General features: G+C 64.8%; 1 protein-coding gene across 4 annotated transcripts in view; it reads left to right on the top strand.

Moving 5' to 3' along the window:
- Positions 1 to 603: 603 nt before the first annotated feature.
- The window catches only part of LSP1 (lymphocyte specific protein 1), a 35472-nt gene continuing 8366 nt past the window's right edge, over positions 604 to 27709 (top strand). Inside the window, exons 1-3 of one of the 4 annotated variants that reach the window (XM_044259960.1) lie at positions 604 to 782; positions 24837 to 24974; positions 26715 to 26867. In XM_044259960.1, coding sequence (XP_044115895.1) covers positions 715 to 782; positions 24837 to 24974; positions 26715 to 26867 — 359 coding nt within the window. In that variant the 5' untranslated portion in view covers positions 604 to 714. Of the gene's footprint in view, positions 783 to 10389; positions 10679 to 24836; positions 24975 to 26714; positions 26868 to 27709 lie in introns of those variants that run through there. The other 3 variants (XM_044259959.1, XM_044259962.1, XM_044259961.1) reach the window with 3 other exon arrangements.

Consider the following 27709-nt stretch of genomic DNA (forward strand, 5'->3'; position numbering starts at 1 on the left):
GTCCCCTTGTCCAGCCAGTGCCTCCCCGGGGGAGCCCCTGAGCCCCCTGCCTCCAGAGCTTGGTGACGCTGACCGGGCGTGGTCAGCTCCAAGCTCCCCGAGTCTGGAGGTCAGGGGGCCGGGGGGAAGGGCAGCGTGGAAAGTGGGGAGCCCAACATTTTAGGAAAGAGGAGGAGGCACGGAGAAGATGTGGGGTGGGCCGCGCGGGGCGTTTCCCACAGAGCCCCAGCCGGCAGGCCCCTGAAGAGCTCAGACCAGCCGGCGGGAGAGCGTCAAGCAGGTGCATCTGTGCTCAGCTCAGCAAACACCCAGGAGAGCTGCGTGCAGAGGCCACGGGGTCTCCCTGGAGGCCCAGCACTAAGAGACTTTGAGGCCAGGCCCGCAGGGGATTCGTGGGGAGCGTGGGGGGCTCCGGGGCAGGCGTGCGGACCCTGTCAGAGCCCCTGCACCCGCCTCTGCCTTCCCAGGCCCCCCTCTCTCTCACCCCTGCCCTTGCAACTTGCCTAACACTTCCTGATGGCTCGCTTTTTTCCTCCTCTTGCATCAACCGATTCAAAAACAACACCCCAACACCAGCCCCAGTGTGCTTCAAACCTCAACCTGCAGCCGGAAGGGGACGTGAAACCGGCTGGGGGAGGGGCTCTGGGGCCGCCAGAGGAAGCACCCAGAACCACAGCGCAGACACACGGCCCGGATCGGCCCGACGCCAGCCCGATGGCGGAGGCTCCCAGCCACCCCAGCTCTGAGGAGCAGGAAGAGCTCCTGGCCGAGAAAGACTCGGGGTAAGGGTCCGCTCCGAGACACAGAGGTCTCTGCGTTTACGTGGGGGGTGGGAGCGCTTGACCTGGTGCCGGACAGGGCTGTGGGGGTCTCAGGGCAGCAGAGGGGGGTCGCACGGTACTTTCCTGGGACCCCGTCTCACCCCATGGCGAGTGGACGCCTCTGGGGTCGGCTTCAGGAAGAGAGGACACCTGATGCACGGACTCAGACGCGGCCCGGGCAGCTTGGCCGTTGACGGGCCTCGGTCAGCCAGCCCGAGCTCCGAGGGCGGGAGGCGGGGGCGTGGGTGGCGGCAGGGACGGGCCTGGGCCAGAAGGACCCGCCGATGGGGGCAGCACGCGAGGCCGGGCCGGGCGCCCCTCCCCAGGCTGCGCCTCTGCCTCGAGGTGATGGAGGAGGCTGAGGGTGCAGCCGGGGCCTGTTCTGAGGTGGAAGACGGGATGGGAGGGGACAGGGCAGAGGCCGTGTGCCGGCCCAAAGACCCACTGCGCCACGGCCGCCAGAACCGGGCAGCGAGCCGTCGGCGCCAGCCCAAGCAGGGACGGGGACAGGGGCTGCTGGAGGCGAGGCACCCGGGCTGAGCCAGGCCACGGGGTCCGACGGCTCTAGACACAGCTGACCCGCGTTCTAGCAGGCCGGGGATGGCTGCCAGTGGGGGAGAGAGGCCCCCGCGCGCGCGCACGAGGACCGTGGGTGGGGGCTGCTCACCGGGGCGAGCAGAAGGCAAGGAGCTGGCGTCCCAGGCCAGAGGGAGAGGCGGCGAGACACCCAGGAGCACAAGCCTGGAGTCGGGAGTGCCGTCAGGGCCACGGTCACCCGCCCCAGGGCAGCTGCTGGGCGGGGCTGGGTGGGGTCCCCAGGCCTGGCCTCTGCAGCCCCAGGGCATGGGGTTCCCCACAGCCCCAGGACCCACTGCTGGTGGCCGGTGGCTGGAGGCTGGTGGCTGGAGGCTGATCCTGTGACAAAGCCTTTATTCATAAGGAGGGGACGATCGAAACACGTGCTGTGAGTCTACGTGTGTGTGAGCGTGTGTATGAGTGTGTGTGAGCGCGTGTGAGCCCGTGTGGGAGCGCGTGTGAGCCCGTGTGGGCACATGTGTGCACGTGGATGAGGGACGGTTGCCTTCTCCTTGCTCAGTCCCACAGGGGCCCTGGTTTGGGGGCTTTGTGGGCTGTCGCCCCGGGGCAAGGTACGAGGCTGAGTAGCGTCTCGAAAGAGTGGTCAGGGTCAGGGCGAGTGACCCCGTGAGGCCACGTGGCCCCTTGAAGATCGCCAGGGGACCCGTCGCCAGGGCTGGGGCCGTGGAGCTCCTGGTGTTCTTGTACCCTGTGGCAACTGGCGGACAGCTGTGCCCCACTCAGAAACAGCCCCTTGCATCAGCACTGTCCTCGTGCTCCTCCGGCCACTGTGTGCCCATAGAAGGGCACGGCTTGAGTGTCTAGCCGTGTCCCCCGGCCTCCCTCCTTGGCCCCATCCTTGGCCCCCCCCTCCCCCAGCTGTCCCGCAGACGGAGGAGAGGGAGGACAGTGTGGCCCCAGTCCAGGCCTGGGCAGGCAGGAGGCAGGGGGCGGAGCTGCACCTGTGTGGCCTCGGTCAGGCGCTCCGGCTGGCTGCCCCCCCTAGAGCCTGGGACCCTGCAAACGTCAACCCCCCCACCAATGTGGTGTCAGAATGAAACCGAGCCCCAGGGTGAGGCAGGTTCTCATTTCATAAGGTGAAGAAAACTGGGGATTTTCCTGTCCAGGGCGATGAGAAAGCCTGGAACCCAGGGTGGGGATGTGCGGTCTGGGAAGCCCCCACCCGGGAGCCCCCAGGACAGCCAAGGCTGGGCCAGGTCTGCTGGGGCTGGGGCACTGCAGCCAAGACCTGCCACCAGGCCCCACACCCACTGCCTGCGCCAGGACATCACCCCTCCTGCCCAGCCAGGTCAAGCTGCACCTCTCCAACTGGGCAATAGGTGGCCCTCTCAGATGCCCCAGGATGGGGCCAGCCCCCTAGACTGTCCCAGGATGGGGCCTCCCCCTTCAGACTGTCCCAGGACGGGGCACCCCTTTCAGACTGTCCCAGGACGGGGACCCCCTTCAGACTGCCCCAGGAAGGGGCACCCCCTTCAGACTTCCAGGATAGGCTGTCTCCCTTCAGATTGTCCCAGGATGGGGCCACCCCCTCCGAACCTCACACTGGGGCCCAGGACTGGGGCGACCCCAGCAGCGAGCCCCAGGCAGGGCGTTGGTCCTTCCTCTGTGTCACCTGTAGGCCAGGTTGAGATGCTCTCTCCTTGCCCCGGCTGCCCAGCTGTAGGGTCCCACGGGGCTGGCCAGGGCCACGGGGGGTTCACATGGCTCTGCAGGGTGCTCTCCCAGCTGAGGTGTGGCCGAGCACCGCACCCTGTGGGGAGGGATGGACCCAGGCACCTGAAGAGTGCAGGGCAGATCCTCCATACCGGTGCCCAGAGAGATGGCTGTCAGGACGTCCCAGGGATCCTGGATTTAACAGGTCCAAATCCTGGGACCTCAACCCCTGGGAGGTCCCGTGTGCACCCCAAACTTCACCAGGGCCAGACCGTGCTGTGCCGGGTCCTCGCTGTGTCCACGCGGCAGAACTGCCTCTCACCAGCAGACAGGCCTCACCCCCGCCACAGCCCAGCCTGCTGCCTACATGGCAAGATGCCCTCCCCTGGTGGTCTCCAGGCCCACCATGCTCTTCCCCCACGAATCCACTAGACCCCACGTGTGGAGCCGCTGACCACAGGCCGGCAAACCGTCCTCCGGCCCGCTGCTGCAGGCCTGCCCTGCTCGGGCCGACCTCACTTCCCCTCCGAGGTCTGGCCCTTCTGCCACCCCCCAGGTCCGGCAGGTACCAGACCACTGCAGACCTTGTGTGCATCCTTCCTGGCTCCACCGGGCTATCCTGGCCCCTCTCCAGCTTTCCAGAGGCTCACCTGATCTGTCTTGGGTGATGACGGCCCTAGGTTCCCTACTGGCGGCACTGCCCAAGGTCGGGGCCCCCCAGGGAACCCTGGTTTGTCCTGGGAATCCTGGTTCAGTCCTGAAACCCTGCTTCTGTCCTGGGAACCCTAGTTTGGTCCTGGGAGCCCTGTTCTAACCTCCCCCCGCCACCCCGCCCCAGGCTTATTGGGCTGCTCTGGCCCTGGATGACCCTGAATGACCCTGGTGGGGGCAGCAGTTGGGTGAGCAGTTGTCTCCTTACCCCGTTAGACTTCTGACCCCCTCTACCGTTGGGGCAAGGCATGGCTCCTGGTCCCAGGTAAGTCAGCAACGCTGCCTTCCTCACGTCTCCCTGTGCCGAGCTGAGAGGCAGGAGAGGGGAGGGACGGCCAGTGGAGCCGCCCTGTGCAGAGTCCCTTACGGGCTCTTTGTCCCTATAGACTCTTTTGGCCTTGCTCTCTGGCTTCAGGGTCTTTAAGAGAGAGGACACAGGTCCCCTCAGAGCTACAGGTGGGTGGCAGCCGGAGTGGGGGCTGAGCTAGCTTGAAGGCCATGAGCAACTTGGGCTCCATCTTCCTGTCCAGCTAAGGGAGCCAGGGTGGGAGGGAGCCTAGGGCACCGGAGGGCGGCACCCCGCAGGTCGGAGCTCCCCACGCAGCCAGAATGCTGGCGGTCCTTGCACGTACTTGCCCCCCCAGGGAGGTTGGACACCACCTGGGAGAGCCAGGACGCACAGCACTGGGGCAGCAGGCAGTGTCCAAGGCCACTAAGGAGGGAGGCTGGGACCAGGACCCTGCCTTGGTGGCAGGCTGAAGGGCGGTGCATTGAGGGTGGCCCTGCCCAGGGTCCACACCTGAAGAAGGCAGCCAGAGCTGGGCCAGGCCTCGGGATGCCCAGATGGGCCTCCTCTCTTCCTCCCTCCAGGTCAGGGGTCTCTGGCGCCCGGTAGTTTCCCAGAGAGGGGGGGAGGCTGAGCTCAGCCCAGATGATGGATGCCTCCTCCCGTGCTGGGGCTGGTGGGCGTCACCGGCTTCCTCCTGCTTTCCATCTGGGTCCTGTCACATTCCTTCCCTAGGTGGGGGACAGGGAGAAGACACCACCCCACACTTGGGGACACGGCAGGCCCCCGGCCTGCTGATTCAGGAAACCGGAAATCCTGCCCTGCATCCTGGCCCCGCCCAGGTCCCCCACTTGCCTTCTCCCGAAAACAATGCTGGAGCCACGTGGGGGCAGTGCCAGGAGGGTCCCAGGGAACAGAATGGGGCAGGCTGCAGACCCCACCAGCCTGCCTCTGCCTCAGTTTCTCCGGGAGGGTGTCGAGTGGCAGGTGAGCCTTCGGTCAGGAAGACGAGAGTTCCAGCAGCTTGGCTGAGAGCTTGGGCTCTGCGCTCCTAGGGCCTGGGCCTGGGTGAGGAGGATGGGGGCACAGGGTCCCGGAGACATGTCCAGCACCTTTTTCTGGAACCAGGAAGCCCTGCCCCCTGAGGCCTCAGTTTCCCCGTGTGCCAGCCCCATCAAGCTCTTCAGACAGAGGTTCTCACTTCCTGGCCAGTGAGGCCCTTCATAGGGAGAAACCAAAGCTTCAAAGGACTGAGTGTGCGTTAAGAGACACTGGCCAGAGCCTGGAGGGACGCGGCTGGCCCTCCCTTGGAGGCCTGTCTCCTAGGGTTACTCCCCTGCAGGGACCCTCTCTGGGGGCCTTACCCTGGGGGCACAAAATTGGGGTGTTGGGGACCTGACAAGTCCTTGGGGACCCAGGGTGTCTGAGTTGCCCCTTGGAGGCACTTGCTAACGCCATGCAGCTCGGCCGGATGGCTCTGAACCTGTGGGTTCCCATCAGGGCGAGGGTGGTGCTTCCTGGGGCCCCCTCCAGAATAGGCTACGAAGACACCCCCAGAGACCTCCCCAAAGGTAGAAAAAGGATATGGTACTGTCAGAACAAGCTTTTTCCTTCTAGAGACATCTCTCCCAGGCCCCAGCCCGTTCCTACCAAGGAATCTTTCCAGGGGCCTCTAACACCTTCTTGGAGACTGGGGATCTGGGACAACCAGCAAAGGGAGTTCTCAAACCTCTCCTAGTGGGTGGTAGTACACAGCCACAGGTCCCCACCCCCCATACCTTCCCCACCCCCATGAGGCTGGAGAGACGACCCAGGGCCTATGTGGGGTATGGGGTGAGCAGGTGACTAGGGAATTGAAAAAATCAGGCCTCCTAACTGTGCTGGCCAGCACAGCTCTGTGGTGCCAGACACAGGCAGACAAGAGGTGATGGTGGAAGGTGGGAAGAAAAGCCCCTCATCCTTTCCTGGGGTCGGGCCAGTCCTGCCAGAACCCCATCTGCTAACCGCCTCCAAGCTGGGAAGTCCTAGTAGGTCCTAGTAGGACCACTATCTGGTCCTGCCGGCTGGCAGGGAGGGGCTCTCTGGGAACACGGAGCCTGCCTACGGCCCCCTCTGAGGCACCCATGTCCCCCCAACAGGTGTGGGAGAGACTTGGGTGTTGGAACCTGCAGCAAGGGCAGCTGTGTGGATGTGCAGAAGACAGCAGGGGTGTGTGGTGTGCCAGTAATGGGGGGGAGTGGCAGGTAGGGTCACTGCCCTGCTCTGTGCCTGGCAGGCAGGATCTCACGTGCAGCTGCTTCCCTGCTTCCCACAGGTGTCTGTACCCCATTCCTGAATGTAACTGGATATTCTGAGGGTTTTGCTTCTGAGGTTAACAGGCTGTCTTCTTCTCCTCCCCCATCCTCCCCCCACTACCTCGCCTCAAAAGAGAAACGGGACACAGGACAGATGGATCTAGCCAGTGGATTCTGGAGGAACCTAGAAAGAAAGCTGCAATCCTTATCTTGGTCTCATCCCCAGAGCAATCCCAGCTTCCTCACCACACCCGCCACCACACCACCTTGGGTCCTCTCCCTTTGCTGGGCTGAGCCACGCGAAGCAGATGGGGACTCAAGGCATTTGGAGGCTACCTTCTCTGTAAGCCAGAACAGTTCTCTCTCCGTGGTCACCTAGCAGCCATGGAGGCTACCCCCTTACCCTTTCTCCCCACCCCGACCTGGGCCCCGCTGCCTATTGCACATTTCATCAAGATACCTCTCTGTGAGTGTGTGTGTGTGTGTGTGTGTGTTGAGAATGTTTGAACAAGAGGACAGATTCCTACTTATTCAACTTATTGGGCCATGAGAGTTTTCTCTTTCATATTCTTGGGCTATAAGCTTATGAACCATGAAGGAAGAAAAGACTGGAAGACTTAAAAGGAAATTAAAATACTTAATGATGGAGAAAAGTACTAATGGAAGAAAAGTAAATGAAGAAAAGTAGGAAGAAGGAATAGTGGTTGGATGGATGACGGATGGATGGATGAGTGGGTGGATGGGTGGATGAGTAGATGGATGGATGATGACTAGATTGATGGGAATGTGGATGGATGGGTGGATGGATGGATGGATGGGCAAATGGATGGGTGGCTGGATGGGTGGATAGACGGGTGGATGGGTACATGGATGTGTGGATGGATGATGGATGCATGGGTGGGTGGGTAGATGGGTAGATGAAGAGATAGATGGATGGATGGATGGATGGATGGGTGGATGGATGGATGGGCGGATGGATGGGTGGATGGATGGATGGGTGGATGGATGGGTGGGTGGAAGGATGAGTGGATGGACGGATGGATGGGTGGATGGATGGATGGGTGGATGGATGGGTGGATGGATGGATGGGTGGATGGATGGGTGGGTGGAAGGATGGGTGGATGGATGGGTGGATGGGTGGATGGATGGATGGGTGGATGGATGGGTGGATGGATGGATGGATGGATGGGTGGATGATGGATGGGTGGATGGACTGGTCAATGGTCACATGGAATGGAAGTATAGGTAGGTTGATGGATAAATGGGTGGAATACCGACAGATAAATGATCGGATAGACTAATAGAATGTTATCAAGACATATGGGTGGAGACAGCTAATGGATTGATTTTTAAATCGACAGATTGGGAAATATTGGAAGTGAGAGATGAAAGGAAAGATAGATAGTGTGTAAATAGACATCTGATTGATGCTGGATAAACTACCAAACAGATAGATTGGTGAACAGAAGCATTTAAGTCGGGAGTTTTTCACTCACTGTTCTCTCTTTTTCCAACACTTTCTCCCACAAATGTATATAGCCATCTCTAATCCTTCTCAAGTCTTTTTTCAAATAAGGAAAAGATTATTCCTTTCTATGAGGTTTTCTTTGACTATCATATATAAAATATCAATCTCCTCCAAGACTCCATGTCCTCCCACCATGAATTATATTTCCTATGGTATTTACTGCCATTGGGTATATTACAGAATATACTTACTGTTTATTTTGTTGTTGCTCCCTCTGAAATGTCAGTCTTGGGAGAGCACGGGCTCAGTTAATGCCAAATCCCAGTGCCTAAACAAATGGATACAGTAAGTCTGTTGAAAACCGTATGGATAGATGAACAAACATGAAGATAAATGGGGTTATGGATAAATCAGTGGTTGGTTGGATGAGACATGGATGAGCGAATGTAGGGATAAAAATAGTATCCCCTATGGAAGGGTTGCGAGGTTGCAGCACTATTGTAAGTTTTAACTTATTTGGATGGCTTAATGGGCAATATGTATATGGAAATATGAACATATATGCATTTATACACATATGTGTGACTTTCTAGATAAGAATATGGGTGGACATATTGGTCAGATAGATATATGAGTGGGTGTATAAATGAGACTGATCAATAATAAAATATTTGGAGAACTGAGTGAAAGTAAGGACAAAAATATCTGCAGAGATAAAAGGATATATTGAAGAATGAACAGATAGTTCACTTGTAGGGCAGCTGGTCAAATAGATACATGAACTGGTGGCTGAATATGTACCTAATGGTAATTAACATATACTGAGGGGCTCATGTGTTCCAAGTGGATGGATGACTATCTGAATACTTCTTCTAAGTGTTTTATATGTATTATAACATTTAGATAAATGGTTGGATGGGTGGGTGGGGGGCGGATGGATGAATGGAGGGATGAATGAGTGTGTGGATGGAGAGATGGGTGGATACTCGCTCAATAAAGAGATGTAAAGAGAGATGAATAGACATAGGTATATATGTATTGAAAAATACTTGAATGGATTGATGGAAGGATATACTGTGTTTATATGGATAACTGAATGGATCAAAATCCTGCGAACTTGATGGATTGATAATGATGCATGGGGAGACAGATAACTATATAAAGAGGATGGATGGATGAATGGGTGGATGGATGGAGAATGGGTAGATGAAGAATGGGTGAAAGCATGGATGGAGGATGGATGGATGGATGGATGGATGGATGGATGGAGAGATGAGTGGGTAGATGGGTGGATAATGGGAAAGGGGATGGATGAATGGGTGGGTGGGTGGATGATGGATGGATTATGAATGGGTGGATGGATGGATGGACAGATGAGTGGGTAGATGGGTGGATAATGGGAAAGGGGATGGATGGATGGATGGGTAGGTGGATGATGGATGGATTATGAATGGGTGGATGGATGGATGGACAGATGAGCGGGTAGATGGGTGGATAATGGGAAAGGGGATGGATGGATGGATGGATGGGTGGGTGGATGGATGGATGATAGAGGGTAGTTGGATAATGGATAGTTAGGTATGTGGATGGATGACTGGATGGATGGATGGCTTGACGGGTGGTTGGATAGATGGGTGGGTAGGTAAATAGGGGGAGGATGGGTGGGTGATGAGTGATAGAGTGAATGAATGACGGAGGAGTGGGAGACAGGTTGATGTATACATGCATGGGTGAATAACAGTAGAGTTGCTGACAAACACCCTGCCCTATTGCTCCCGGCAGGGCGTGCCCTAATTATGAAGCTGTGGATGCTGGCCTCTGCATTTAAAGGTCTGTTTTTGCCACCTCCCACCCATCAGCATTTCTGATAGATAATCAAGTAATTGTATTTTAAGTTCTTAGTGACAGAGAACTCCTGCCATTCCAAGGCAGCCTTCTCCCCATGGGAATATTTTTCCTTCTTTTGAACCAAAATATGTCTTGGCACATTTCCTTCCTGGCTGTCTGTGACTGGGATTCCAGAACCAAGAGCAGGAGGCAAGGGGGAGATGGGTACGTTGCGATGGAAATGAGGCGCAGGCTCACTTCCCTTGGGCGATCTGGCCCCACCTGAGGGCCGACCCCACGGCCCGCTCACCTTTCCCTTCTCCACGTTCCTCTAGAACCTTGATGCATCTGCAGCTCTGTCTGGATGCTGGGGACGGATGGTGGGCCCGGCTGCTTCCGGGGCACACCCCCACATTCTCTGGCTCCCCCGGGGCTGTGGGAGGAGAGAGCTGTGAGCTCCCCTCCAGGGCTGGTCATAGGACACAGCCTGGTGTGTGTGGGTAGAGCCAGGGGGACGAACCAGAGCCAGACTTCATGACGCCCACAAGGTCTGCACCAGCCAGCCAGCACCTGAGTCACCACGGGCCAGAGCTACGGGCCACGTGGCTGCCGTGACCTGCATGCAAGTGCCCTCTTGCCCGTCTGATCTTAGCCGCTCCCCCATCCAGCCTCGCGTCCCCCAGGTGCTCTCGGCACTGGCCCCCTGGCCCGGCCGAGGCCAGGCCGGCCGGGGAAGTGAGAGGGGCCGTTCCTCCGTGCTCCGGGGATGGAGGGCAGTGGGGGCGGGCGGTCAGCCCACCGGCTCACGGTTCTGGCTCTGCCGGCCCCAGCTCTGCACACTTGGACACGCGTCTGAGCCTCGGTTTCCCCAGGCGGAACCTGGGTGCAGCGGCCGTGAGGGTGGGTAGCTGGGCCACGCTGCTGGACGTGCCTGCTGGGCACTGAGCTGGGCTCGGGGACGCCCCGCAGACATGAGTCCCGCACCCGCCTCGTCCGGTCACTCGCCCGCGAGCCTTCTCAAGTGAGTCACGGCGACTAAGCCCAACCAGAGGAACAGTGGGCTGGGCTGGGCCTCCCGGGCCTTGGCCGGAGCGTGAGGGGCAGGGGGCCCGCAGGCCAGGGCACCGTGCTGACCTTGTGCCCACCGGTCCCCCTGGGAACGAGCATGCTCTCCGCTACCAACCGGGGCAGGCCGTGTTTGTCCCTGCCTCTGGGGTCTCCCTGCTCTGACCTCCCAGTGCAGTGTGGCGGGTGCGGGGGGGGCGGCAACCTCCCCATTTGGGGAGCAGAGAGGATTCCCCCTCGAGGTGATACGTGGAACAGAGAGCTGGGCATAAACAAGGGGAAAACTGGAGAACCAAGAGGGAGGGGAGGGAGGGAGGGCGAGGGAGGGGAGGGGAGGGAGGGAGAAGAGGAAGGGAGGGGAGAGGAAAGGAGGGGGAGGGAAAGAGGGGGAGGGAGGGGAGCAGAGATAGGGGCAGAGACAGAGGGAGAGGAGAGGAGACAGGGTCCGAGTGTGGAAGCAGGGAGGCTGCTGGCGGGGACGGGGCAGAGGGCCCAGGCCGGAGCGCACAGGGCAGCGGAGAGGGGCAGGGCAGGGGGGCTTGACCCAAAAGATCCACAAAGGCGAGGGCAAGAGGAGGGCCAAAGGGTTGGCCAGGCCAGGCCCAGAGCGAGGGGAGAGGCACAGAGGGATGCAGAGGCCGAGGGGGGCGCCCCGACGCCCTGCCAGTGGTGGGGATGAGCCGGCGGGCGGCAGAGTGAGGCCGGAGCGGCCACCAAGGTGGCCGAAGGGGGACCGTGCCCACCCCAGGCCGCTGAGGTCCTGCTGAGCCCCGGGGCTGCTGGGCTGGAGGGTTTTCCTCTGACATTTTTACTAGTCTCGGAAGGAGGGGGAGGGGGAGGAGGCCGAGGGGGGAGAAGGGGGCTGGGGGGGAACAAAAGGGAAGCAGCTGCTAAACGTCCTGAAGGAGAGACCCACAGAGTCCGTGAGGCCGCACAGACGGGGACAGACAGACGGGCACCCCGCAGCCCGGGGCAGCTAACGGGAGTCAGCCCTGGGACCCCCAGGACGAGAGGGCCCCGGGTGGACAGACGCAGGCCACAGACGGGGAGACAGGGCACGCAGACGGGGAGGGGGTGTGGACGTCAGGGAGCCCAGACGGCCAGCCAGAGGGAGAGACGGCTTGGACCGGGGGACGGGGACAAGGGAGCGAAGGAGGGGACAGGAGGAAGAAAGGAGAGAGGAGGGGTGGGAGGGGTCCAAGTGGCAGGGGGAGCGGCAGGGGGGGCGGCAGGGGCGCGGCAGACAGAGGCTGGCGGCCTTTGAAGAAGGAGCTGCCGCGTCCCCAGGGCCGGGGTCAGGCCAGGTCGCCGGCCCGCGGGCGGCCGCCAGCAGCATGTGAGGCTCGGCCCTCCTGAGGAGTTCCAGCAAATGGGGCCTGGACAAGCTGGTGAGGTAGGTGCCCCCCGGCCCAGGCTGGGGCAGGGCGGGCAGGGCCGGGCCACAGGGCCAGGAGCCCGGGCACCCAGGCCAGGGTGAGGGGTGCACACGTGCGCCGGGTGTGTGCACACGGCCCGCGCTCTTCCCCACCTGCGTGCCTGCCTGGCTGGGGCAGGACCGCTGTCCTTCCGGACGCCTTCCCCTGACCCCGGGGCCTCTGGCCTGGTCTGCTGCTCCCAGGACGCGCAGGGTGTCCTCGGCATGCTTCCAAGGCCTCGCCTGGGCTCCCCCGGCTCCTGGGGACTGTTCTGTCACCCTTCCTTCACAGATGATGACGCCAGACCTTGTGGCCACACTCACCACCCCCCTTGGCACACCAGCCCTGCGTGGGAAGCACCACAGGGCTGTGGTGAGTGCTTGGGTCTCGGAGTCCGATTTTCTCTGGGCTGGAGTCCTGGCTCCCACGTCTCAGGCTTCGGGCCAGGACCCTGCCCTCTCTGGGCCTCAGTGTCCTCCTTTATAAAATGGTGGCGTGGTGTCACCCACCTCAAAGGGGATTGGAAAGAGCAGAAACAAGGGTCCAGAGGCGGGCCCGGAGCCACCGCTCCATACCACGGGCTGCTCGACACTTTACTCTGAGCTGCCTGCAGTGCCCTTCCTCCTCCTCTACCCTTCCAGGCATCTAAGGCCCAGCTGAAACGCTGCCTCCTCCATGCAGCCTGCTTTGGCTTCTCCTCCAATGGCGAGGAGCGTGCTGGGCAGACTGCAGGCTCCTGGAGGGAGGGACACCGGCGTCTCAGCCTCCTCAGCTCCACCCACACCTCGACTCTGGGAGGGAGGAGAGTCAGGGCGTGCAGGTTGGCAGAGAGCCACCCCAGACCCCTCCAGCTCCCGCCAGTCGGGTCCTTCAGAGTGACGGCTCTCTCCCAGACCCACCCAGGCATGGCCCAGGGGCCACCACTCAAGTCAGGACCAGCTCCAGGGTCTGGGGGAGATCCCTGCTGGCCATGGCCCCCGAACCCCTCCCTGACCACGCGTAAGGCGGACCCCGCTCCTGGGCTTCACCCCAGTTCTTTCCTGGCTCGGCCAGGCCCACCCTGGTGCTACTGGCCAGGGGACCCCCAGCCGAGGCTCTTCCTCCCTGCCCAGCCGGGATGTGTCCTCCAGGGGGTACAGCTCCTATCCCTCTGCAGAAAGCCCGAGGACTCACAGGTGCCTGGGGTCAATACTGGAGGCTCGAGAGTTAACAAATGGGGAAACTGAGGCCCGAGAGGGCAGTCATGTGGTCTGCTGGGGATTGACAGGAAGAGTCCCCAGGTGGGCTGCACTCACACTCCTCGTCCCAGGAGAAGCTGGGTCACCAATGTCTGTCCAACAGTGGCTTTGGCTCTGCTCCCAAGCCCAGCGTCAGCTGCTGCCCTGGTGGGGGCAGTGGAGGCACTGACGGGGCATCGAACGTGCAGCCCCAGCTTGGCTGAGGGCGGGGGCAGCCTGGGGAGAGAGCCCCGAGCCCCTGGGGGACCTGCAGAGGCAAAACAGAGACAGAAGGACGTGCCTCTCTGAGCTCCGTGCACCGTCTTGCTGCTGGGGACCGGGTGGGGAGCAGGGAGACTTTCCCGAGGTACGGCAGCGGGGGGTCTGCGTCCAGCCCAGGTGGGCGGTCACTCAGCTCACATGGCAACGCTCGCAGGCGCGGACCAGCCCTGAGCCTGGTGTTCTGCTCCCGCCCGTGGACTCCAGGCCCGGGGGGCTCGTGGCACTCCCGCCCCCTCACCGACGTTCGCACCTGTCTTGCCTCCCACAGGCTTCACCTCCCGAAGCCCGGGCAGGTGGCCCCGGTCCCTGTTGGACAGGCAGAACACTAGGCTCACAGAGGCTAGCGACTTGCCCCGGGGTCACTCGGGGGCTGAGCGGGGTCCTGTCAGCCATGCTCTGGGCATCACCTTACTCTTTGCCAGGTCCTGCCCGGGTGCAGGGTGACGGGCTCAGGAAGTCAGCAGGGGTGGGGGGGCGGCGCAAACCAGGTCCAGTTTCAGTAGATTAAAAATGGGCCTGGGCCGGGGCACTTGTCCCGGTGCCCACCTGTGTCCCCTTCTCAGCTCGGCACCGTCCCCGCAGCTGCCACGCAGGTCCTTGCCAGCTGTCACAGCCCAGGAGGAGGCTTCAGGTGGCTGTCCGGGCCGACTCTTCTCGCTGTCAAAGGCCGGGCTCCGTCCCTCTGTCCCCTCCTACTGCGCCTGGCCGTCTGAAGCTCAGCCTGGGCCAGACCGGCGTTCGGGACGAGCAGGGGGCAGCTCGCGGTCCCCTGGGCTCCCTGGGCTCTGGCTGCCTGCCTGGTCCAAGGCTCTCTGGGGGCCCAGCTTTGGGAAGGGAGGCTTTGTCTGGCACAGACCAGAGGGGCTGGCCAGGTCCCTCTGCTGGTGTCTCTCTTGGCATTCGGGCTCCTGGTTCCCCCCCAGGGAGACTTTGGGAGCCGGAGGAGCCCTGAGGCAAACCCCCTCTGCCCACTGCTCCGGGCGCACGTCCACCATAGGCACCCGGCAATCCTTGTGCCCGGCCTCCCACCCTGGGCAGCCAGGTCTGGGAGGCCTCCGGGGACCCCAGTGTGGCCAGCAGGGCCAGGGACGGGCCAGCCTGAGGAGGCGGTGGGGGATGGGGCGGGGGAAGCCAGGCCTCCAAACCAGTGTCCAAAGGGGCGTGGCTGCCTCGGGCCCACCCAGGGCCCCACAGGGGAGGGGGGCTGGCCCTGGCCCTGGCAGAGCCCGGGCGTCTGGTGGGTGGTGCTGCCCCGGGACCAGGCCATCCGTCGGCCGGAGCTGCCCCAGGAGCCCGGGCGGGCTGGCATCGCGGGGACGCGAGGACTGAGTGGCCCAACCCCCTGGGCAGGGCGTCAGGGCCGGAGCCCAGAGCCCTGAGGTTCAGGCTCCAGTCCCGTCCCGCCAACAGAGCAGGACAGGGCGGCGAGCAGGCGGCAGCCTGGGGGCACTGGGCACCCGAGGGCTCGCTCCCCTTCCCATGGCCCTGCCAGAGCCTCGAGAAGGCGGCCCGTGGCCCCCCGGGCCCCGAGGGGTGGCTGGAGCGGGCAGGGCTCCCCGGAACAGCTTGGGGTGCGCGGAGTGGCTCAGCACAGGTGGGTGGCCTGGGGCCAGCTGGCGCAGGTGTCGGGAGCACAGGTGGGAGCTGGGTGTGGGGGAGGCCTCGGCGGCCCCTCGGGGCAGGGGGAGTGTGGATCAGTCCGCGGGCCACCCCGGAAGGCAAGGGTGCGGCTGGGTGGGTTGCTGTCTACCTGGGAAGGGAGAGGTCCTGAGGTGGCCTTGCGGTGAGGTGGGGGGCCAGGGGTTTTGTCCCCAGTGGGCTGCGAGGCTCTCCCAAAGTGTGTTCTACAGGTATGGGGGGGCGACGAAAAGAGAGGACGGAAGGGAGAGAGTGACGGAGGACAGAGAGGCGGGTGGGGCGGGGGTCCCCGTGAAGGTAGAAAGAGGGTGTGCAGGGATGGGGAAGGGATGGGACAGGGTCAGGATGGGGACAGGGCAGGGACAGGGTGGGGGTGGGGCAGGATGGGATTGGGATAGGACAGGGACAGTGATGGGGACAAAATGGGGACAGGATGGATAGGATGGGACAGGACAGGGATAAGACAAGACAGGAGAGGACAGGACAGGGATGGGAATTGGATAGAAACGGGATGGGGACTGGACAGGGATAGACAAGGCAGGACAGGAGGGGGACAGGAGGGGACAGGAGGGGGCAGGAGGGGGACAGGAGGGGGACAGGAGGGGACAGGAGGGGGACAGGAGGGGGACAGGACAAGAATAGGATGGGGATGAAATGGCACAAGATACAGACAGGGCTGGGAATGGGATGAGGGCAGGGACGAGATGGGACAGGGATAGGACAGGATGCGCACAGGACAGGATGGTGGCCAAGAGGAGGGAGAGGCTGAGTGAAAACAACAAAGAGAAGGGACAGGGCAGGACATCGGGGTAGGCTGGGGGCGACGGGCGCTGTGGACACTCAGCAGCCCCTCCCACAGGGTCCCTCCCACAGGGTCCCTCCCACACGGTCCCCTCCCACCCTGTCCCCTCCCACCCTGTCCCCTCCCACCCTATGTCCCTCACGCCGTCTGCCCCACGCTGTCCCCAGCAGCGGAGGGAAGGAGGCCCCAAGGGCCAGGTGCCGTGGGTGCTGAGTGTAGGAGGTGCGACGGCCCCATCCACTGCCTGCTCCGGCCCCCCAGGAAGATGGCAGGAGGCCTTGGGGACCCGCAAGAAAGGAGGGAGGGAAGCCAGTGAGGCCAAGAGAGGGTGGAGAGGAGGAGAGAAAACCCCTGTGGGAAGGAAGGACGGGGAAGGGGACCGGAAGGGGGGATGCCTGCATCTGGACTGGGGCCCCATGCGTGGGGCCCAGGCTCTCCCGCCCCGATCCTCCTGCTGTCCGGCACCAGCCTGCGGGAGCTGTGGGGCCGGAACCCTGGCACACCTTCCTTGTGGCTGGAGGGGGGAGCCCCAGGTCGGGCCCCTTCCTGCTAAGGTCCGCTTCGTCTCCTGTAACGGGGTGGCGCGCCGCATGCTGGCTGTAAAGGGACCACGTAGCCCCCAGCTCCCGGCGGGGTCCTCAGGGACAGAGGCCCGAGCCAGCAGACCGTCCCAGGCTGGCCCCGCGTACCCATTTGTGTGCACAGGGAAGCTGAGGCTCAGGCAGTCTGTGGCATGTCGGGCGCTCAGGGGGAGGCATCGCCCCGAGCCCCTGATGCTCCGTGCAGAGGGGAGGAGGGCAGGGCAGGGGGACAGGGCAGCAGAGTGCGGGGAGGGGGCAGGCTGGGCCCCAGGCTCCTGCGCAGAAACAGACAGCAGTGTCAGGCAGGGGGTGGAGTGGCTCCGCGCGCTTGGGGGCCGGGTCTGGAGACCCCGGGATGGGCCGAGAAGGAGAGCCGTGCGAGGGACCCTGGGCTGTCGGGAAAACCCGGTGACCCCGCCCGGCCCTGGGCAAGATGAAAGTGGGGAGGGATGGCCAAGGCGGCGGCCGGTGCCAGCACAGCCGCGTGTCGTGGAATGTGCCGGAGCCTGGCCTCGTGGGCGCAGCGGGGGCTGCCAGGCAGCCCCAGCCTGTCTCGGGAGGGACGGGCTCCCCTGGAGGGCCGGCCAGCGCCAAGAGAGCCTGGGCTGGGCCCGGAGGCGAGGCGGGGGCTGCTAGCAGCTGGGGCGCCCTGTGGTCAGCCCCCCGCGCGGTCCCAGAGGGGGTCCTGGGTGCGGCACAGGCGTGGCGGTGGGCGGGGTGCCCAGCGGGCTCCTGGGCGGCCGCGACACTTGGCCCAGACCCCTGCGGCGCTGTGGACAGGGACCCAGAGCAGGGACAGCGGCAATTACCGTGCGCGGGGCAGAGACGGGAGCAGCCACGCCAGCGTCCAACAGGCAGGCCGGACCTGAAGAGGGAAGGGGCTTGACCTCTGACCCCAGGCCCAGAGGGGCAAGGGCAAGGAGGCTGACCGGGGAGCACGTCCCAGGAGGTAGGACCCCCAGCCACAGGGAGGTGATGGGCCAGCCAGCAGGACGTCAGGCTCGGTTCCGGATCCCACTCTAGGGCAGAAGGGGACGGTTCGGGAGCCAGCCTCTGTGCCCTGGGGGAATCCTGGGAGAGAGGGGCTTGGGGGCCCAAAGCCCTTTGTGGGACCACGGTGCGGGGCTCTGTGGAGCCTGACTGGGAAGGGGACCCCTGACCGGGCAAAGCCCCTCTAGGTAGGTTTTGGGGGCACTGCCTCCTTCTCCCTCGGGCTGGAGCTGTCCCCAGTGGGTGGGCACCAGGGGAGCAGGGACCCCACTCCCCCCGCCCCCCCCATGGCACTCTCCCTGTCGGGCCATCAGAGCAGACAACCAGGGTCTGCCCGCCTGGCCTGGACACCTTCGGGGCCTGCAGTGTGATGGGCCAGCCTGGCCTGGGGCTGCCCTGACCAGCATTTGGAGTCTGGTCCCCACAGGGCCTTCACGGGTCCAGGAAGCCAGGACACGGCAGGTCTGGGGAAACAGTTGTGGCAGGAAACTGGGGGCCGGGCTGCACAGGGGGTATCAAGGGAGGGACCCATCTGGCCCAGAGCCCTGCGGCCGGGGCAGCTCCCACCTGCGTGGATGGCGGGCGGGCCCGTCTCCTACAGAGCCGCTCAGCGTGGGGCAGGGAGCAGGTTGGGACTGGGTGCGTCTGGAATGGGATGTGGGGGGAAGGGAGCCCATGGGGACATGTGCCCTCTGCGCGACTCTGTCCCCGAGGGGTGCCTGCGTGGGATGGGCCGGGACTGTGGGTCACCAGGGAGGAGCGTGGGGACAGAGAGGAGGGGCGACACGCTGGCTTGCTGCCCTGTCCTTCCTGACAGGTGTCACCGTCCACATCCCCTATCCTTCCAGGCCGGGCACAGGCACAGGCACAGGCACAGGTGCCCTTCCTCTGAGGGGCTTGCCCAGGCATTCCCCACCCCCTGGCTCCAAACAGGGGCTCTCCTGGGGTCCCTAAGCCTTGCCTAGTGGTCAGCACTGGCTTTCCTGGAAGCCCTGAAGGTCCCGGACCCCACTGTGGGCCCCGGCTCCCGGAGGGATGGAGAGCCGGCTCGGGGAGGGGGCCAGAGCCCGGGGCGGAGGGGAGGGGCGAATCGGGGGACGGGCCTGCCCAGGCCTGCTAGCGAGGGGCTGGAACAGGAGGGACTTGGGCGGCCTGGGAGGTTATGGAGCAGGTGACACATACGGGACTGGCACTGAGGGGACCCTGGCCCAGGAAGGGAGGCTGGGGACGGTGGCCGCCATGGCTGTGGTCTCCTGGTTCCCCTTCCCAAGGGAGACCTCCCGACCCCACTCTTTAGCTGTAAACTGGGGTGACAGTCCCCTCTGAATGGGGTGACAACCAGGTGGCATTTTGAGCCCAGGGTGGGGCCATCTTGGGCTGAACAGGGCCTGCCCTCACTGCCCCTGGGGGGTCCCTGGTGACCTGAGGTCAGAGGCAGGGGCTACACTCCCCAGTCCGCTCCTGGGGCCGGCCAGAAAAGAGGGGCTGAAGGGGGATTCCTTGGCTTTGGGGGCTGTGTGGGGCAGCTGGGGGCTCCCCCCACAAGGGCTGCCCCCCTGTGCACTGGATGAAGAGGCCAGGGGAGGGTCCCACAGAGATGACGCTCTGATTGGGGACGGGCCAGCCTCGGCTGCGAGAAGGGGCTGCCCGGGCGGAAGGTGGTCCTGGCTGGGGTCCCAGGGCTCACCTGGAAGGAAAGATGCTAGCACGCCGGCTGCCTGGCCCTTCCCACCTGAGGGAGAGCCCAGAGCCCCCGCCCAGGCCACAGGGCTCTGTTCCCCCGCCCGGGGCCGGGAAGGAGCTAGAGTGTGGGTGTTACCTTAGGACGGCCTGGCCTGGGGCTCCCGGCTCGAGAGCACATTGTCTGGCCAGCTGTGGGCTCCCGGAGGCAGCGGCTGCGCCCCATGTCCCCCAGCACCAGCCCCCCGGGGCCTCACTCCCTCCCCACACCTGAGGGCCAGCCTGCGCCTTTTGGGAAGCCAGCCCCTCTGTGGGAGGGGGAAGCCAGCTCTGCCGGCAGATGTCCCCTCCTCCCGGGAGGCTTCTCAGATGAGACCTGCCACCAGAACCAGGAGGGGGGCATGCGGGGTGCGGGCCAGGCCCTGCCCCGTGGTGCTCCGGCTTCCTCTTGGGGGGCCAGGTCTGCCAAGAGCACCAGTCAAGAGGCAGTTGGAGCTGGGGCAGCCCGGGGAGGGGTCTTGTGCGCACCTGGCTGAGTGAGGTCTGGGCCCCGGGGAGCTGGGGAGCCGAGGCTGGGCCCGGCGTCTCACCCTGAGAAGGGTCAGAGGGACTGAAGCCACAGCCCCACTCCTGGGGAGACCTCCTAAGTTTCCCTCCGCTCAGCCCCCATCCTCCTTGCCTTCGGGAGGGCAACACATTCCCCCACCTCGTGTCCCCTCCAGCTGCCTTCCACCGAGCTCCTTCCTGCTTAGAACCTCCCAGAGTCCCCAGGGTCGCCAGCTGCCCTGCCCCGGGTCTCCCAGGGACCCAACATCACCCCCAGGCCGCTGGGTGCCGCCTCCCTCGTGCTCCCGTTCCGGGAGTGACTGCAAAGGGGAGGGTCAGGAGGGGCTGCGCTCCCACCCCGCAGGGGCAGAGACGAGTGCTCTGCGGGGACACCAAGGCCCTGGGGTGGGGGTGCAGGCCCAGGCTGTCCCCACCCCTGCAGCTCTAACCCCTGTGAGGCGCCCAGCCCGGAGGAGGAGGGACGGAGACCGGAAGGGGCCGAGGGGCTTGTACTCCAGGCCTTTCCCTGCAGCCGCAGCCGCTCTCTGCTCCCTGGTCACCCCCGAACCCTGGAGCCCCACGGCTGCCCCTCAGCTCCCTGAGGGGTGACTCATCCCCTGGGCTCCTCCCAGCCTGGGTCCCTCCTCACCGGCCGTCCCTCCTGACCTTCTCCCCAGGAGCTCCCATGGCCCCCACACTCTGCTGGCCCAAGCTCAACTTGGGGCCTCCCCCCAATCCACCCACCCCCAGAACCCCCCTTCCCTCCTGGGAGGCTGCTGCCCCTTTGCCCACACCACCTTCCCGGCTGGTAGCTCCCCTCCCAGCCCACTTGCGCCCCACAGGGGACTCAGAGACCCTCCTGTCCGTCTGCCCCCGGCTGCCCCTCTCTGGCCATGACTGCACCGAGCACTCTGGCCGCCGCCTTCATGGCTCTGCTCCCACTGTACCCCCTCTCTGGCCCACGAACCCCAGCTCATCTTTCAGAACCAAGTTCAAGGTCGCCTCCTGGGCTCTCCGGGCATTGGGGTTGGGCTGCCCGGGGCGCTATCTCCCTGGCCTGCTGACGGCCTGTGCCGTCGAGGAAAGGGGTCATCTCTCCCCATGCGCAGCAGGACACAGGCGCACCCAGACAGGTGCTGCTGGACGAGGGAGGGCCAGGAGCGTGGGCTGGACCCGCGCCAGGGCAGGCGGGTGGGGCAGGGGGAGCGAGGTTCCCGGCAGCTCCCCTGTCCGCGGCAGCGTGTGCCTCCTCCTTCCCCCTCCTGCCAGCTCATCTCCTCTGGCCCCCTCCTGCCTCCCCCACTGCCCACCGGCCCCTTTGGCGCTGCCTTTGTACTCCGGGCTCACCCCCACAGGGGCACCCTTGTGCCTCTCTGCAAGGACGAGTGACAGCCGGTCCCCAGGCCATGCCACACCCACAGAACCCTGCCACACAGCCTGGGGCAGGGCCCTGCCTTGCATGAGCCATGGGGGCTCCCTCGTGGTAGCCCAGCCACCACTGCCTTCCCCGGAACTCCCTGACGGGGCCACTGACCTCTGCCCTTGGGGACCTGCTCTCTGGTAGTTGGGGATCCCCGGAAGCCAACGCTAAGAAGGCCTCTCCGTGGGTTCCTTCTCCCCCACGCTGTGCCTTCCCTCATGGGCTCTATGGTCACTTGGGGGACCAGTCGCTCTGCAAGTGTCCACCCCGGGGGACAGTAGGGAGGCAGGACAAGGGGGGACAGAGACCTTGGTGGTCTGCGGGGAGACCTGTGTTCCCTGCTCCTGGCGGGGTGTCTGGTCCTACTCCCCAGGCCTCTCGGGCAGCTCTCAACCACTGTGTCCAGGTCCCCTGTAGCCAAGAGGGTCTCCTGCAAGCCTAAGAGAAGAATTCTCCTAAGGCAGGTGCCCTGCCTGACCCCCAAGCCCAGCCCCCAAGCTCTCCCCATGACTCTGAGCCTGGCTTTGGGCACCAGAGACAGGTGGGTGCCCCAAAGCCGCCTGCAGGGGGCAGAGTCAAGCAGGGACGGAGCCCACCAGGGCAGGGGGAGGAAGGGGGCAGGACAGCTGACGGGGCCAGGCTGGCTCAGACCCTATCCCCCATCATCCGACCCGGCCGGGAGGGGGGGACCACGAGGGGGTGCTGCAGAGGAGAGAGGGGGCTGGCACCTCGAGTCGGGGCTGGGAGACAGTGGACATGGCCAGCAGGGGCAGCCCCCGGGCTGGGGGTCCCCCCGACCGAGGATGGGGAGCTCTGAGCCTTCCCGGGGCCCATTGGGGTCTGCCCACGCTGCTGCCCCGGGTGGAGCGAGGCCCCTTGGAGGACCCCGATGCAGGACCGCACTCCACGGCCCCCGGGGCTGAACCGATGGCCGCAGGAGAGCCAGAACAGACACAGGAAACAGCCTAATTGCATTTGCTAAGGAACACCAAATCCCTTACAGCTGCACTCAGGCCGAGCCAGGGGCCACGGGGCGGGGAGGGGGGCGGCCATGGCCGGCATCCTGACAGCTCCGCGGAGCCTGCCAAGGGGTCTGGGCTGCTGGCCGGGGAAGGGGGGCGCCTTTCCCAGGCCAGAGGCCCCCACCCCACCCCAAGAGAGCCGCCCCCTCTCAGTTCCCAGAACGGAGCCCAGCTGCGGAACAGTGAGGGGCTCACAGGAGGGGCTGCATGACTCACATCCTGGGGCTGGCGGGAGGGAGGAGGGGGGAGGGCTCCCTGTCCTCAGGCCGCTGGGTCTCCCAGCGCGGGGCTTTGGGGAGACAGCAGAAGACCCCTGCCCCGCACCCCGTCTCTGCTCCCCCCAAGCTCCTGCCTGTGGGAGCCTGCGGACCGCATGCGGATGGCAGGCCACGAAGGGTGACGCTCGGAGGGGCCGCCTCCCGGGGATGCTGCTCTCCGTCTCCCTCCTGGGCCGCTGCCAAGGCGCTGGCAGGGGTGCTGGGCGGGGGCCCTGGGCCTGCGCATTCGCCCCTCACCTTGTTCCCACTTCTGCGTCTGTGTGTGCAGAGGGTCGCCCGCCTGTGTGCCGGGGGGTGTTCGGGGCCACGTACGGAGGGCGGGCGTGGGTGCCGAGGTTGGCCTGAGTGGCTCTAGAGCCCACAGAGGGACTCTGCGTGTGTGTGCACGCGTGTGTCTGTGTGTGCAAGGGAGGCCCAGCCAGGCACTGCGTGCCGTGCATGGGGCTCTGCCGAGTGTGGGCCCGCACAGGGCTCTCGTGGCTGGGACCCATCACCGCAAGGGCAGACCCCGGGGGCTCAGCCCCTGCCTGGGTCGGGAGTGACGGGACACATTGTGGGTTTTGCACTCAGATCTAGTGGGAGGGTCTGGGGAGCAGGAGCTATGGCCATGTTGGGGAGGGGCCCCACGGGGGTTCCAGACAGCAGGCCTGAGGGGGACCTGAGGCTCAGCCCCAGCCTCGGGCCACCCACGCCCCACCTGAGCCCACACGTGCGCACCTGTACACCGTCCACTGGCTGGGACACAAGGACGTCCCAACACAGATGCGGCCACGGGCGTGTGCAGCTGGGACGCGGGAACGAGGGGAACAAGATGGCCAGTCCCGACAGGAACGGCCGGGAATTCCTCCTGGGTTGTCCCCAAGGGCCACCCCACAAGAAGGTTGGGGGGCCCATGCTCCGCCCCACAGCTGGGATCCAGCACCGACTCCCGCGGCAGCCACGGGCTCCCACCCTCCACCAGGAGGGCCTGTGGGTGTGAATGGCGGGGAAGGACCCCAGAGCCCGGGTCCCCAACAGCCCGAGCGCTCCCCAGGTTCTACCTCCCCAGAAAACATGGCCCTGTGGCTTTCGAGCAGGATGGGAGTCGGGTGCGGACCAGGAAGGGCTCCCTGGGGCCCTGGGGCGGGGGTCGATGACACCGCAGAGGAGCGAGGGTAGGCGGACGCGGGTGCTGAGGTCTGAGCACGGCTGAGGTCCCTGGGGGCTGCCACGGGGAGAGGGGGCCCAGAGCGGGGGCTGCATGGGGCCTGGCTTTTGTCTGGGAGGCTCTGGGAGGACTGAAGGGAGGTTAGATCACGGCCAGCAGGGCTGCCGAGACCATGGAGCCGGCCAGCCTGGCCAAGGGTGGAGGCTCAGAAGGAGAGGGCTGCGGGGTCAGGCAGCGGACACCAGCAGGAAGGGACGGAGACCCCGGCCTGGGGCAGTGGGACCCCTGTAGAAGCAGAGACCAGGACTCCCCTCCCGGGGTCCAGGGGAATTGGGGGAGGCAGGGCCATGTCGGTGGCCAAGGCCTGGGGTGTCTGCTCCCCGCCCCTGCCGGACACCAGTAGTGTGAGACCTACCGGGCCAGGGTCAGGGGAAACGGGCCGTGGGCCCACGGTCCCAGGCCCACCTTGTGAGGCCCCAAGGGAGGGACCCCGAGAAGCTGTGGGGTCAATGTGCACTGAGCGAGGGGCTCTGCAGGGGGTCTCAGCTCCTCGTCTGTGAAACAGCTCAGAGAGGGGTCAGGCTTGGGCTGGACACAGCCTCTTCTGCAGGTCTTGGGTCCTCTTGGGGGCCACCTTCTTCCAACACACTGGGTCCCTGGGGAGCAGGAGGGAGCACCCCAGCTGGGGGGAGAGGTGTCGGCTTGGGAGGAAGCTGCCTCACCAGGCCTACCCTGACCCCAGCCCAGCCCGGCCGTACCTGATGGGCTGTGGCTGGACCCCCAGATCAGGTAGGCCCCTGACACCTCCCGCCGCCTCTCCCCATGCCCTCTGTGGCCCGGCTCTGGGTGGGCCAAGGAAGCCCAGCTGGTAGAGGGGCCCCAGAGGTTGCTGCAGGCCTGGCTGGACCCCGGAGCCCCTCCATCCCCAGGCCTGGAGAGCCCGGGGAGCTCCCCCGGGGCCCCGAGGGCACCTCGGTGACCAGCTCCCGTGACCTCCGCTCTACGCACAAGGAAAGCGAGGCCCAGGCACGAGGCCTGCTGGGACTGCGGCGGCGGGACGCAGGCTGCGGTATGACCGTCTCTCGGTGTCCCCCAGGCTCACCACGCAGTGGAGCGTGGAAGATGAGGAAGAGGCCGCCCGGGAGCGGCGCGGTCGGGAGAGGGACAGCAAGCTGCGGGCCCAGGACGAGGACGGGGGCAGCCGGGCCCCCCAGCTGCCCGAGCAGGAGACCCTGTAAGCTGCTTGCCCGGCCCGGCCCCGTACCCCCGGGCGGAGGGGTGTGCTGGCAGTCAGGCCCTGGGCGAGGGGCCCCAGAGCAGGGGAGACCACGCAGGAGCTCAGCCCAGCCCCAGAGGCAGGGATGGGCAGAGTTCTCAGGGTGGGGGTCCCCACAGCCCCCAGCGCCAGCAGAGCCGGCCGGATGAACTCACGTGCGGCCACCCCTCCCAGCCAGCCTCCCAGAGCGCTGACTCAGGCTCTGGCCGCCCCGCGCCGTCCTGGCCCCTGCTTGGACCGACACTGACCCCAGCTGCGCGGCCCTGGCCCCAGAGCCCCCCGCCCAAGCTCCCCGCTGCCGGTGACTCATGGAGGCCACGTCCAACTTGGCGGGCCGCAGGCCGGCTCGTTTCCTCCCTGGGCCCAGGAGGCCTCCGCGGCCGGGCTGGGCTGTTTTTACAATAATGCCCCCCTTCCTCCCGCCGCTGTTTTGTTCCATTTTCTCCGAGTCAGCAGCTCCGGGCAGGGTGGGGTGCTGCGGCGGTCATGGCCCCTCCGGCCGGGGCCTCCGTCTAGATGGCAGGGGCTGGGGGTGGAGGGGGAGCCCACTAGCACCCGATCCCAGGCCTGCCTGGGGGGACGGGGTGCATGGGCTTCCTGGGGAAGGAGCACGCCACCAGAGCCCTGGGGGCACAGCTGAGGGGGCAGAGGGAGACAACCCCACACACGGGGTCCCTAGGGTGACAGACGGGGCATGGATCAGCAATTGGGGGTCCTAAACTGTTGGGGGAGCACAGCCCAGCTCTTGGGGAGCCTTAGACTGATGAGGGAGCCATAAGTCATCTCTTGAGAGACCCTAGACTGAGGGGAGAAACCTAGTCCAGCTCTCAGGGGACCCTAAATGGATGGGGGAGTCATAGCCCAGTTCTCAGAAGGCCCTAGATTTTTGGGGGAGCACAGGCCAGCTCTTGGGGAACCGTGGACTGGTGGAGGAAGCATAGCCCAGCTCTCAGGGGACCCTAGACTGATGGTAGAGACATGGTCCAGCTCTTAGAGAACCCTAGACTAATGGGGGAGGCATAGTCCATTCTCAGGGGACCCTAGACCAATGGAGGAGGCATAGCTCTGTTCTCAGAAGGCCCTAAACTAATGGTGGAGGCACAGCCCAGCTCTCAGAGGACGCTTGACTGATGGAGGAGGCACAGCTCAGTCTTCAGAGGCCCTAGACGGATGGGGAGATACGCCCCCGCCCTGGGGGAGCACTGAACTGACGGAGGAAGCATTGCCCAGCTCTCGGGGGACCCTAGACTAATGGGAGAGGCACAGCCCAGGTCTTAACAGGCCCTAGACTAAGGGGAAAAACATAGCTCACCTCTCAGGGAACCCTAGACTGATAGGAGAGGCACAGCCCAGGTCTCAGAAGGCCCCAGACTGATGGAGGAAGCACAGCCCAGCTCTTGGGGAACCTTAGACTCATGAAAGAGACAGAGCCTGTTCTTGGGGGGCCCCGGTTTAATAGGGTGAGACACAACCTTGGCCTCAGGCAGCTCCAAACTCTGAGGGAGACACAGTCCTGCCCTCAGGGACTCTCTGACCATGAGGAAGCTCAGCCCAGCCGTGGGGTGCTGCCTCGGCAGACGGGGCCTCCCATCCCTGGAGCCGGGGTCTGAGGAAGGGAGGAGGAATGTGGGTAGCATGTCTGTGGCCCCTGGCGGCCCGGCTCTGAGCAGGGGGGGATACCCTGTGCCGCTCTTTCAGCCTCAGCCTGAAGCCCGCAGAGGCTCCGGAACCGGATGAGGATGAGGGTTTCAGCGACTGGTCCCAGAAGCCTGAGCAGCAGCCGCAGCACCGGGGGGCTGGGGAGGCCCCTTGGGGCGAGAGTCCAGAGGGCCAGCAAGAGGAGGAGGACAGGCAAGTGGGGGCCAACGTCTGGAGGCAGGGCTGCCAGACACGGGCTCTCTCCGAGCCCCCAACCCGCGCCTGAGAATCGGCCACCGGCCCCGCAGAGCGGCCCGGAGCGGCCGCAGGGGGAAGGGAGGAAGAGAGCTAGACGGCGGGGCGGCGGGCCGAGGGGCTGCGGGGAGGGCTGGGGAGGAAATCTCATTCCTGGGCTCCCCAGGGCCCTGGGCCCCGTCCAGACCAGCTGCAGCCCCGGCCGGGGTGTCGCCACATCAGCACACATCTGCGGCCGCTGACGTAATGGAGGCCCCGCGCCCCTGCCGCCCGCCCGCCCCTTCCTCCCTCGGGGCTGGCTGATCTCCATTCCCACGGAGGGGAGCAGGTATTTCCAGATGTGCGGGCCTGTGAGCCGGCCTGGAGGGACAAGCTTTCCAGATGTGCAGACGTGTTTGCTGGTCTGAACGGGGCCGGCGGGGCCGGGGGCCGAGGCGCCCCCGGGGGCCCAGGGATGGGATGGGGGGCTGCTCCTGGAGCCTCACCCCTGCCTCAGCTCAGGGGTCTGAGGGCGCCCCACACCGAGCTGTGGACAGGGTCCCCGCTCTGCTCAGGGACTTCAGGCTTGGGGGGCAGGCGCCCCGCACCTTGAGTGTCTCCAGACCCACGTCACTGCCCTCTCCGGTCCCCTCGCGTCACTGCCCTCTCCGGTCCCCTCGCGTCACTGCCCTCTCCGGTCCCCTCGCGTCACTGCCCTCTCCGGGTCCCCTCGCGTCACTGCCCTCTCCGGTCCCCTCGCGGCCCTTCCTGGCCCCTCTGGAGGCTTGAGCTCCAGCTAACACCCCTCCGGTGGTCCCACC

Source organism: Neovison vison, chromosome 7 (genome assembly GCF_020171115.1).
Source record: "Neovison vison isolate M4711 chromosome 7, ASM_NN_V1, whole genome shotgun sequence".
In the NCBI taxonomy this organism is placed as follows: domain Eukaryota; kingdom Metazoa; phylum Chordata; class Mammalia; order Carnivora; family Mustelidae; genus Neogale; species Neogale vison.